At 48.0% G+C, this 12,500-nt stretch overlaps 2 protein-coding genes across 3 annotated transcripts in view; both read left to right on the top strand.

The window, feature by feature from the left end:
• Positions 1–681, top strand: part of LOC126581129 (angiotensin-converting enzyme-like) — an 8,221-nt gene extending 7,540 nt beyond the window's left edge. The window contains exons 9-10 of the mRNA XM_050244600.1: positions 1–374; positions 446–681. The exon at positions 1–374 is cut by the window's left edge and continues 507 nt beyond it. Coding sequence (XP_050100557.1) covers positions 1–374; positions 446–462 — 391 coding nt within the window. The 3' untranslated portion in view covers positions 463–681. The remainder of the gene's footprint in view (positions 375–445) is intronic.
• A 254-nt stretch (positions 682–935) lies between these two features.
• LOC126572512 (angiotensin-converting enzyme-like) overlaps positions 936–12,500 on the top strand; it is an 11,755-nt gene continuing 190 nt past the window's right edge. The window contains exons 1-15 of one of the 2 annotated variants that reach the window (XM_050231887.1): positions 936–1,181; positions 1,245–1,608; positions 1,673–2,036; positions 2,102–2,542; positions 3,639–3,876; positions 3,957–4,320; positions 4,392–4,755; positions 4,819–5,699; positions 8,702–9,084; positions 9,147–9,773; positions 10,888–11,046; positions 11,150–11,257; positions 11,323–11,455; positions 11,534–12,118; positions 12,208–12,451. In XM_050231887.1, the coding sequence (XP_050087844.1) occupies positions 936–1,181; positions 1,245–1,608; positions 1,673–2,036; positions 2,102–2,542; positions 3,639–3,876; positions 3,957–4,320; positions 4,392–4,755; positions 4,819–5,699; positions 8,702–9,084; positions 9,147–9,773; positions 10,888–11,046; positions 11,150–11,257; positions 11,323–11,455; positions 11,534–12,118; positions 12,208–12,451 (5,501 nt within the window). Of the gene's footprint in view, positions 1,182–1,244; positions 1,609–1,672; positions 2,037–2,101; positions 2,543–3,619; positions 3,877–3,956; positions 4,321–4,391; positions 4,756–4,818; positions 5,700–5,766; positions 5,971–8,701; positions 9,085–9,146; positions 9,774–10,887; positions 11,047–11,149; positions 11,258–11,322; positions 11,456–11,533; positions 12,119–12,207; positions 12,452–12,500 lie in introns of those variants that run through there. The other variant, XM_050231886.1, reaches the window with a different exon arrangement.

Here is a 12,500-nt window from a genome sequence, read left to right as displayed (position 1 = left end):
CGAGGATGATTTCGATGCCGCTGCCAAGTACCACGTTTCATCTGATGTAGAGTATCTGCGATATTTCGTATCGTTCATCATTCAGTTCCAGTTCCATCGCGCCGCATGCGAAAAGGCTGGCCAGTACGTGAGGGGTGATCCGGAGAAGACGGTGAACAACTGTGACATCTACCAGAGCGCGGAGGCGGGCAATGCACTTAAGGCTATGCTTGCCTTAGGATCATCGAAACCGTGGCCCGATGCGATGGAAGTGCTAACGGGACAGCGTAAAATGAGTGCCGATGCGCTGATCGAATACTTCCAGCCGCTTTACCAGTGGTTGATCAAGGAGAACAAAGCCATCGGTGCGCATGTAGGATGGGAAGCAACTGACAGTAAGTACTCGACGGTGGGGAGCTTTTAGAATATCAACTAATACCTTACAAAATGTTCTGTTTCATTTCAGAATGTAAAACATCATAGTTGCATCCGAAGCTAACATTTCATAAGATCCTATAATTTATCGAAATGTTATATCGCACGCTTTACATCATCTATGACACGCGACGGTTCTCGGAAGCAGAATTTCGAGAGCACAGACCCTCTGATTGACAATCAATAAAATCCACACAAAAAAATATCACTTCATGCTGCTATTTTGATGAAGAATCTAAATACAATCGCTCTTATCTCTAGAGCTCCTGTTCATCTTCTCCACCTAAGACGTAGTTATTGTGTGTAATGAATATTCAATCCTATTATCAGCAGTCTGGCAGATAGTAAGAGTGCCGATTGTGTAATAGACAGAGTGTCATATTTTTACACACTCTCTTGATAGTATGGGCCCCCGTCTTATCACCACCGGAGCCTCGGTTACGATAAACAATTTGAATAAAAACGCAATCGAAATCGCAGCTCCAGTTCAGTATCACTTTCGTAGTGATAGATCTTCAAAGATGAAGCTCGGTATCGTTTTATTGGTGGCTTGTGTTGGGCTGGTGTGTCACGTGAGCGGTGGAATCGTACCACGGTTCGAGGTTGAAGAGGAGGAAGCTTTCGCTTACTTGGAAACACTCGAAACGGAAATTCTTGCTCGCCGAAATGCAGCTAGTGAAGCCAACTGGGCGTACGACTCGAACATAACGCCGGACAACCTGGATGTGAAGAACGAGGTGGCCACCGAAAATGCAGCATTCTTTAAGGTAGCAAATGTTTGGTGGCAGCACAAAGCATCGGCAAAGAAGCTAATGAAGTTCATATTGCAGAGTGTGGCCGAACATCTTTCCCAATACGACTACGAGAGCTTCCAAGATGAGGATCTTAAACGGCGCGTGAAGAAACTGATCGGCTTGGGCTACTCAGCTTTGCCGGAGGATAAGTTTACCCGTATGCTAGATGCCATCAACAACATGAAGGAGAATTATGCTAAGATTAAGGTTTGTGATTATCACGATCGCACCAAGTGCGATTTGGCACTGGAACCGGAGCTGACGGAGATACTGGCAAACAGCCGCGATCCGGAGGAGCTGAAATACTACTGGCAGCAGTGGTACGATGCGGCCGGAGCACCAACACGAGAGGATTTCCAAACCTACGTTGAGCTGAACAGAGAGGCCGCTGCACTGAACAGTTGAGTATTTATAGATCACATGGAAGGAAGTGTGATTGATCACGTTGCTTATCATTGTCATAGATTACGAATCCGGCGCCGAGTCGTGGCTCAGTGCGTACGAAGATGAAACGTTCGAGGAACAAGTGGACGCTGTAATCGAAGAGCTGAGACCGTTTTACGAGCAGATTCACGGTTACGTTCGTTATCGGTTGAGGGAGTTTTACGGTGAGGATGTTGTTTCCGAACGAGGACCAATTCCGATGCATCTGCTCGGTAACATGTGGGCGCAGGGATGGGAACAGATTGCTGATATCACGAGCCCATTCGGGGACCGTCAGCTATTGGATGTGACGGACGAAATGGTCGCTCAAGGATACAACCCAATCCAGATGTTCGAGATGGGCGATGAGTTCTTCCAGTCGCTCAACATGACGAAGCTGCCACAGTAAGTAGTGACTGACATGCATCTGACACCGTCATTCGGACCGTTACAATCGAATTTGTTTGTAGAACCTTCTGGGAGAAGAGTATTCTTGAGAAGCCCGACGATGGACGTGATTTGATTTGCCATGCTAGTGCGTGGGATTTCTCGAAAAAGGATGACGTGCGCATCAAGCAGTGCACTCGGGTGACGATGGAACAGTTTTTCACGGTTCACCATGAGCTCGGACACGTGCAGTACTATCTGCAGTATCAGAATCTCCCGAGTGTGCACCGTGGCGGTGCGAACCCGGGATTCCACGAAGCAGTTGGTGATGTTCTTTCGCTCTCCGTTTCAACTCCGAAGCATTTACAGAAAATTGGTCTTCTAAAGGATTTCGTACAGGATGAGGAATCGAAATTGAATCAATTTTATCGTTCAGCTTTGACTAAGCTTGCCTTTTTGCCGTTCGCTTACACGATTGATAAGTACCGTTGGGGAATTTTCCGCGGAGACATCAAACCGGAAGAGTACAACTGCAAGTTCTGGGAAATGCGCTCGAAGTACTCTGGCATTGAGCCACCGGTGGTTCGTTCGGAGGCGGATCTGGATGCTCCAGCCAAGTATCACGTATCGGCGGATGTAGAGTATCTGCGGTACTTTGTGTCATACATCATTCAGTTCCAGTTCCATCGCGCCGCTTGCGAGAAGGCAGGAGAGTACGTGAAGGGAGACCCGATCAAGACACTGAACGATTGTGATATCTATCAGAGCGCGGAGGCTGGAAACGCCATTAAAGCGATGCTGGAGATGGGATCATCGAAGCCGTGGCCAGATGCGATGGAAGTCCTGACTGGAGAGCGTCGCATGAGCGCTGATGCGTTGATCGAGTATTTCCAGCCGTTGTATGATTGGCTTGTCGTTGAGAACGAGCGTTTGGGAGCTTTCATTGGCTGGGAAGAGTCTGATAGTACGTATTGGATGGCGAAGATATTGATTTTCAATTTAATTATCTCCATTGTTATCTCTTTCAGAGTGCGTCTAAGACCTGATGCTCATGTTGCTCGATGCTTGAAATTGGTTAAAATAAACTGTTATCAAGAAGCACAAATGTTGATTTTGGTCATAGAATGTGTTTACTTTTTTGTATGAGCGTTGCTGTTTGTATCATTGTCTGTCATTGAAGTCTCTTACATGAATATAACCAATATTTTAAAAGGCATCGATGTCTTTCAATATTAAACATGTATTTTATTTTTATTCTCTTTATATCCTTCTTTTCATTGCGCTGAGTGATCAGCCAACGAAGGGAGCGTTAAATTGACAAAAATAATATTGTCGTATTATCTGTTTCACTGATTAGATCCTATTCAAGTGCGACAGAAACCAATCAAAACACCAAATGATAAGGTGGTTTGATTAAGCAATTCATTCATTCGAGATATCGCAAAACGATTGGAAATGCAAAACAAGCAAACTGGAAAGCTTGCCATCCCGCTACATGCGCCATGCCTTGACCATCTTAGCCCGTCTGATAAGAAACCAGTCGTTATAAAAGAGCATGCAAATGAGCAGATTCTGTTCAGTTTCGTGCGTGCGGTGAAACCTACCTCATCTAACCATGAGGATCGCTCCGGTGTTGTTAGTGGTGTTTGGGCTCGTGAGCAGCGGCTACGGTGCCACGCTACGTGGTTCTTCTGACGATGAGCATGAAGCGCTGCAGTATGTGGAACAGATTGAGTTGGAAATTCTGAGCCGTCGCAATGTTGGCACCGAAGCGGAGTGGGCCTACGAGTCGGACATCAACGATGCTAACTTGCTGGTGAAAAACGAGGTGGCGGCCACGAATGCTGCGTTCTTTAAAGTGAGTTAAGAGGCCGGTGGAGCCTCTGCGGTGTTGTTACGTAATCTCTGATCGAATGTTTGTGCTTTTCTTTTCGGAAGGATGTGGCCGAAACGTTGGCCAAGTACGATTATGAGAGCTTCCAGGACGAAGATCTGAAGCGACGCGTGAAGAAACTGACCAGCCTGGGTTATGCTGCGCTGCCAGAGGATAAGTTTGCCCGTATGCTCGATGCGATTAACGCGATGCAGGACAACTATGCCAAGGTTAAGGTGTGTGACTATCACGATCGTACCAAGTGCGATTTGGCGCTGGAACCGGAGCTGACGGAGATACTGGCAAACAGCCGCGATCCGGAGGAGCTGAAATACTACTGGCAGCAGTGGTACGATGCCGCCGGTGCTCCGACGAGAGATGATTTCCAAACCTATGTAGACCTGAATGGAGAAGCGGCAAGGTTGAACAGTTGAGTTGATACACGCTGGCTCGAAAGACAAAAGGAAATGGAGCGAGTAAGATAAGATATCATTTTGTAGATTACCCGACGGGCGCTGAATACTGGCTGAAGGCGTACGAAGATGAAACGTTCGAGGAGCAGGTCAATGCGGTGATTGAAGAGCTGCGGCCACTGTACGAACAGATTCATGCTAACGTGCGTTATCAGCTGCGAAAGTACTACGGTGATGAGATAGTCTCGGAGAAGGGACCCATTCCGATGCACCTGCTCGGTAACATGTGGGCTCAGGATTGGGCAGGCGTGGCTGCCATCACCAGTCCCTTCCCCGATCGTCAACAGCTGGATGTGACGGACGAGATGGTGAGACAAGGCTACACACCGATTCAGATGTTCGAGATGGGTGACGAATTCTTCCAGTCGCTCAACATGACCAAGCTGCCAGAGTAAGTAAACAGTTTTGTTGTTGTGTTGTCTTACATCTTGTTTAATTCGACGGCTGCTTTCAGATCATTCTGGGAGAAGAGTATCCTTGAGAAACCGGAAGACGGAAGGGACCTCGTGTGCCATGCCAGTGCCTGGGAGTTTTCGAAAACCGATGACGTGCGCATCAAGCAGTGCACCCGCGTTACAATGGATCAGTTCTTCACTGCTCACCATGAGCTCGGTCACGTGCAGTATTTCCTGCAGTATCAGCACTTACCAAGCGTTTATCGGGACGGAGCTAATCCCGGTTTTCATGAGGCGGTTGGAGATGTCCTTTCGCTTTCCGTATCCACTCCGAAGCATTTGGAAAAGATTGGCCTGCTGAAGGACTATGTGCAGGATGAGGAATCGAAGCTTAACCAGTTCTACACTGCCGCATTGACCAAGTTGATGTTCCTTCCGTTCGCTTATACGATTGATAAATACCGTTGGGGAATTTTCCGCGGAGAGATCAAGCCGGAAGAGTACAACTGCAAGTTCTGGGAGATGCGCTCGAAGTACTCCGGCATTGAGCCACCGGTCGTCCGTTCGGAGGCGGATCTAGATGCTCCAGCGAAGTACCATGTGTCGGCTGATATAGAGTATCTGCGATATTTCGTATCGTTCATCATTCAGTTCCAGTTCCATCGGGCTGCATGTGAGAAGGCAGGAGAGTACGTGAAGGGAGACCCGATTAAGACGCTAAACGATTGTGATATCTATCAGAGCGCGGAGGCTGGAAACGCCATTAAAGCGATGCTGGAGATGGGATCATCGAAGCCGTGGCCAGATGCGATGGAAGTCCTGACTGGAGAGCGTCGCATGAGTGCTGATGCGTTGATCGAGTATTTCCAGCCGCTGTACGATTGGCTTGTTGTTGAGAACGAGCGTTTGGGAGCTCATGTAGGCTGGGAGGAAACTAAAAGTTAGTACGGAGTTCGCAATGTTTAAAAAATTTATATCTTAACCGTTTTCTTTCTGCTTTCTTTCAGTGTGTATCTGGCTATAGGGCACCAGATGATCGCGAAGAAGAACAAAAATTCGGAAGGCACTTTTATCACACATTGAATCTGATTTTAACAAATACAAGGTCGATTGATAAACGTCCAATAACTCCTTTCTATGATTTTTCCACTTTTCACGAACGCATGTTCATAACCGGGATACTTTTCAGTACGAACGTAATCCAGCGTTGAATTGGGTGTTTTCCTCTGTCCTATAAGCCCTCCGTGTATTCCCTTCGGTAGCAGATAGACTGAGGTGCCATCAGTTGGATCATCCCTGGCATAAAGTAGATTGTACTGTCCAGTGAAGAGAAACTGCTTTGTGCGGAGGTTCTGGAACATGACTGATTGTTTTCCCAGCTTCGGATGATGCGATAACTTCCAGGTGCTGGCGAATCCACTGCTTTTCGATGCCACCACGTAGATGCTGTCATTCTCGCCCGGGTCCATTATATCGCTCGGCACCAGAAACTCGTGCGTTCTGTTGCTAACGATTGCGTAACAGCAGCCATTCTCTAGGAGACTGGACACCAGCGTAACGGTGCACAGTATGAGAATGAAAATTACCTTTCTGTCTAACAGGCACATGTCGTGTTGGTGATGTGCAGCGAATTGTACTGTGACGCTAGAAGCAGCGATCGTTTGTCTATAAATAGTAAAAGCATCTGTACTTTTGTAAGGGACCAACGCGCCTTAACTTGAGATTTTTTAAAGCCTTCAAAGTTTTAAAAAATCGCAAAAATGGGTAAAACAATTCACTCAAACCCATCGCTCCTCCAACATTCTTGACAATGGCGTGGACATTGAACGATGCATTATCTAATATTGGCCCGTCCGAGGTGACACAATCCTATAAATCCTCTGACTCATGGACGACCCCGTTCGTCGTAGCGTAGAAGTCTTACGTGGCCATCGTGGCCTGTAGCGGCCATTTTTTATGACACATTTCGGTGACAAGTAAAGTGGGTAAGGTTGTAAAATTCAATTGTAACCACACCTTTACGCTGGGCTCAAACGGTGGCACGCGCAAACCCCTTTTTTTCACGGCCACCTCTTGACCAGTGGCCGATGGTCCTACGAGTCACCTTCGCAGCGGAAGGGGATGGGGGTGATACACCGGACGGTCATAAAGTTTGTTGACAGTTTTTCTTTGCCTTTACCTCTATTGCTTTGTCTGTCAACCCTTTGGGCATCCGCCAAATGCCTCATGGGGTGTCTTGAATGGAAGGCGGAGTGATAAACCGCAGAAAGAATCTTATTGTTCCGAGCGCGACCGTACTGCAGGCGAGAGACCAGGCAGGCGTGGTGGGGCACATTGGCCCCGCTATCACGTATCGCACTTGCAGCGCCAGGTTTCCCAGCGTTTTCCCACGACCACGGCACAGCGGCGCTCGCGTATGACCTGTATCAAGCCCGCCCAGATAGGGGTCACGATGTGTGCTGCGTGCGTGGGGTTCGGTCGGCCGTTTGCAGCGTGTTTGGTCCACCTGCTGCGTCTCGTGCGCCTGGACTGGCTTTTTGCACTTTGAGTCATGCGCGTTCAGTTTAATTTTCATTAGCATGCGCTCACCCCGTCAATCGCTTCCATTCTTATCTCATCTACGGTACTTGCAGCCGGGAGAGTGGGGAGTCTCCATGCGTGCGACACACTTTGCTGTGTTGGTAAGCATTGTACGTGTGCTGCACACGAGCACCAACACTAGCACAACGAAAGCAAAAGAACGAAGTCACTTAGAAGCCAGTCGCCATCTCCACACTCCTGTGTCGTAGCGCAGCGTAGCTCACACGTCAATGTGTGGCTGCGTTGTAATTGTGCTTGGTTGCTGCTGCGAGAAAACCATCAAATGACCGTGAGGCACACAGAGGCTAACTGTTGCTCTAACCGGCTGTCCCGCTTTGACACTTAATTTGAATGCTAGCACACTACACGAACCCACGAGCAGCAGGAGCGAAGGGGGGGGGGGGGGGACTTGAAACCAAATTTTCCCCGCTTTCAGCGCACACAACACAATCGCGATGGAGTGGTTGGGACTAGCGGTCTGGCGACCACTTACACTTCCGAGTAGATCTAGCCGTAGGGGGATGCATTCCCTAAATTGGCACCGCAGGGATGCCGAAGGGACTGGTTGTCTGGGGGAGCTTTCAGTTTCGTTCCGGTGTTCGTCGCGGATGGACAGGTTTCGCAAACGTTCTTAGCAAATCGTATGTGAGGTATCGACAGTGAATGTAACAATATTGATGAAAGCAATTTAATTTTCCGATACACGGTGCTATACGAAGATGTAAAAAACGAAAATTGTGCGGCAAATGTGGAAAGTACATGATATATTGTTGAGTTGAATACGTGAAATAAATAAAACAGTGCGTTTAGTTTCAAAAATTTGAGTAATCTAAAAAAAAATTGGAATCATTTTGTGGTTTGTGAATGTTATAAGAATATTTATGTGAGTTTGGGTAGTGCCGTTGGAGTTTTCTTTAACTGTTTCAAGTGATTTCAATCGTTTCAATTTTAAGCAACAAACCTGCCAAATTTTATTTAAGTTTAAGAATAAATTACTCGCATCATTAAGAGTGTAATGTATTCTTTTTTGATTACTGGAACTAATGCTGGCATAGAAAATTCATCCACAGTTCCGTGAATTTGCATTACTCTTACCTGTGTCTCTTCGGCGCTTCACACATTTTCGTGCAAGTATGCGATACCTTATGGAAAATATGAATTTTTAAACGAAAGTGAATCGAAAGTGTAGGTGTAGAAACCATGAATATTTAAGATCCCAAGTGAAAGTGAAAAAAAGGTGCCCACACACAACATAACCCTCATGTGATTAGCATAATCAACCCGAAAAGTGTTACTGTTACCAGTTGGTTTTTTTGAGAACCTCCCAGACCAACAGACACACCGGAACCGGCCAGCCCTGAGCCAAGGTGATCGATTGCACAATGTTTGCCGTGCTGATAAGCTGCGCCACGTCTGTGGTGCTTCTGTCCTCACAATTCGTCCATTGTGAGCCCGAACCACAGTTGAATTTACCCCCGTTGCCACCATCAGGAGTTGACGGAGGTCGTGCGGTACCGTTCGCTAACGGTGGACCAGCGCAGCCACCGTCACCAAGGGGACCACCGAGTGACAATGGTGTCAGTGGTGCGAACGGTGGGTTCGATCGTAGCCGAAGCGAACGCTATGGTCCACCCTATGACGGTGATGATGACGAGGAGGAGGAGCAAGGGGAACGCCCAAACTATCCGCAGCAACCGCAAGGTCGTGCGAATAGTGACTACGATCGGCGCGATCGTCCTGATACGGTTCGTAGGAAGTGTAGCATTCCGTTGGAAGACCACGAGCAATTCTGATTCCTATTTTACAGCCTTATTCCTTCAACGATCGCAACCGATACGATGGTAATCGCGGGTTTGATCCGGAACAGCGAACCGGACCAGCCCGATACCCGGGTGATCGCAGTCCCAATCCGTATGTGTCCGATGTGGACAATCCGTTGCTGTACCGTGGTGGCCAGGGTGAACGGAATCCAAATGGGTACGTGTCGGATGTAGAGAACCCACTGCTGTACCGTGACCGGACACCGTACACTCCGAACCGGGAGGACGACCGTAATCGGTACAATCCGAATGCACGCCCGTACAATCCCAATGATCCGGGTTTAGGAGGCCGTCAGCAGGATCCAGGTTTTCGTGATCCGAACTATCGCGATCCGGCCTATCGTGATCCAAATCAGCGATACCCTGCGAACGATCCTGCCTTTCGCGATCCAGCACGGTTCCCCGGTGACCCCGGAGGCTATCGCGATCCTTACCGCAATCCAGAGGAGGAACGTTTTCGGGCGGAAAATGAGCGTCGCTTCCGGGCGGAGACGGAAAAGCTGAGATCCTTTCTGGCTGAAATCGATCGCAAGAGCTCACTCGAGTGCTCGCTGAATGTGGCGGCCCAGTGGAACTTCGAAACGAACATCAACGATGCGACCCAGGTGGAAGCGGTAGGTATTTAGGGGAGTGTCGGTAATTTCTGACCAGAAAAAGAATCATTTATGTCGATTTTTTGTGACGTAACCGTTCAACTTTTTTTCTTCAGATGAATGGCATATTAAACTACAACTTTTGAAGAATATTCAGTTCTATTTTGGGGTAGATTTATATGCTATGCTATGCTATCAAATTTAGGAACACGTGGCTTCGCATAGATACTTTTTCCGGTAGCCGCGTGATGGGTCATCCGAAATTTGCAAATCGGCCCTTTTCTGTTAAATTATAAGTTTATCCAGGAAACCCCGTCGAGTTTTTGTAGATTGTCCAATTTTTCGATTTGTGGCTGATTTTTAAAGTTAAAAAAAAAATGATCTATGAACAAACCGGGTTCGTCGTTTAAACGGGCAAGTCTTTTGATCTATAATTTTCAAAAATGTATAAATTTGTCAGTTTTACTGCGATTGATTCAAAAATTTTACACAATATTCTTGAAAGGTTCAGGATTCAGGGAAAAATGTTGAAAAGGCACTCTCCCTTAGGGTAGTTAATGTTCTCTAATTTTCCAATATATTTTTTTTGGGGTTAATAAGTTGTGGGAAATCCTGTCAATGAGGGGATCGCAAGATGTAAAACTTGTGTTGCTGCAGTTGACATTGACTTAGCTCGAACTGCGACTCGATGACATCAACCAACCGTTAGTGGTTTTGGTAAAGTACGAACCGGGGGCTGTGGAAGCTGCGGCGCCTCCACTGTCGGTGAGACTAACAGTGTTCACGATGCGGGAATTAGCATTGTTTGTGTGGCACGAGAAAGAAGGTTTTTCACTGCGAGTGCGGCACCACAGAACTCCCAGGCCCTCCACATCACATCGGAACTTTGAAATGAGACCCAACAATTATGCCGCGCATTAGTGAGTCACTTGAATGCGCCGGTTAGTGGGTTTATGGGAAACGCAAACGAATAGGCCACGTGACATTGAACTTCTTGTTATGAAGTTGTTGTTTTGATGATTTTTTACTCAAAAGATGGAAAGTTAAGGGCGTCTCTGTTGGGATGAATTAAAAAAAATGGTTCCATTCATTTATTCACGGTCATCTGCTCCCCCCGTTGCCCATCTCCAAACAGCTGGCTGCACAGCAACGGTACAACGATTTCCAGCGCCTCCTGTGGGACCAGATGCGACGAATCGATCAAACGAAAATATTCGACGACAAACTGTACCGACAGGTGCGCTTGATGTCAATAATCGGTCCAAGTGCCCTGCCACCAGATCAGCTCGATCGAGTGAGTATCCGTTCCGTTAACAAATTTCCATTCCAGCGCGCGTGGTTGTTAAAGTAAAGTGATCGCAAATCGTCGTTTCCGCTCCGCGTTTTACCAATTGCAGTACAATCGCATAGTGAACGATATGCTGGCCATCTTCAATGGGGCCTCCATTTGTGCCTACGAGCAACCGTTCGAGTGTGGTCTACGCTTACAGCCTCATCTGAAAGATGTAAGTAGCCCCCGTAGACTAGGTGCTGATTAACTTGCTAATGAGCGGGGACTGAATCACCGTAGATAATGGCAAAGAGTCGCGATTGGAATGAGCTGCAGTACACATGGCTCGAGTGGCGCCGGAAGTCAGGACGAAATATGCGCGATCTGTTTGAACAGCTAGTAGATCTAACGAACCACGCCGGACGTGTCAACAGTAAGTTTGTTCTTCGAGAGCCAATGATTGCTTTTTTTTTTTTTAAACCTCCTACAATTCCGTCTTTACGCTCCACAGATTTCACGGACGGTTCCGCCTACTGGCAGTTTCCGTACGAATCGCGCAATTTCCGCGAAGAGATGGAACAGGTTTGGCGTGAGATTTTGCCACTGTACGAAATGATTCACGCGTACGTACGGCGTAAGCTGCGTGAGTTCTATGGACCGGATAAAATCAACAAAAATGCCCCTCTGCCAGACCACATTCTCGGTGATATGTATGGGCAGAGCTGGCAAAACATACTGGACATTGTGATACCGTACCCGGGTCGTAGCTTTCTCGAGGTGACGCCCGAGATGCAGAAGCAGGGCTACAATCCGCTGGTAATGTTCCAGATCGCCGAAGAGTTCTTCGTCTCGATGAACATGTCCACGATGCCGCCCGACTTTTGGGCCTCATCGATACTAACGCAACCACCGGACCGTCCGATCCTGTGCCAACCGTCGTCCTGGGACTTTTGCACCGGCAAGGACTACCGCATCAAGATGTGTACGCAGGTGACGCACAAAGATTTCATCACCGTGCACCACGAGATGGCGCACATCCAGTACTTTCTCAACTATCGCAACAATCCGAAGGTGTTCCGCGATGGTGCCAATCCAGGTGCGACATCGACAAGGCCGTTCCGCGAGCTCGTTGACCTCCCTTAAAGCACTTTCTTCTAATGCATCGCTCTCGCACACGCACCACAGGGTTCCATGAGGCAATTGGCGACGCAATCTCACTGTCGGTGGCATCTCCGAAGCACCTGCAAAACCTCGGTCTCGTCCAGAAGTCCGTCGATGATACGGCGCACGACATCAACTTCCTGTTTTCGCTCGCCATGGAGAAGGTGGTGTTTCTACCGTTTGCGCTCGCCCTTGAAGCCTGGCGGTACGATGTGTTCAGCAAGCGTGTCCGTAAGGAGCAGTACAACTGCCACTGGTGGTTACTCAGGTAAAAGGGGGGCCCCCGCACCGGGTTGGAAGCCGGAAATTTTCCGACA

This window comes from Anopheles aquasalis, chromosome 2, assembly GCF_943734665.1.
Source record: "Anopheles aquasalis chromosome 2, idAnoAquaMG_Q_19, whole genome shotgun sequence".
In the NCBI taxonomy this organism is placed as follows: Eukaryota; Metazoa; Arthropoda; class Insecta; order Diptera; family Culicidae; genus Anopheles; species Anopheles aquasalis.
The sequence above is the reverse complement of the archived record's forward strand: the minus strand, read 5'-3'. Positions and strand labels throughout refer to the sequence as shown.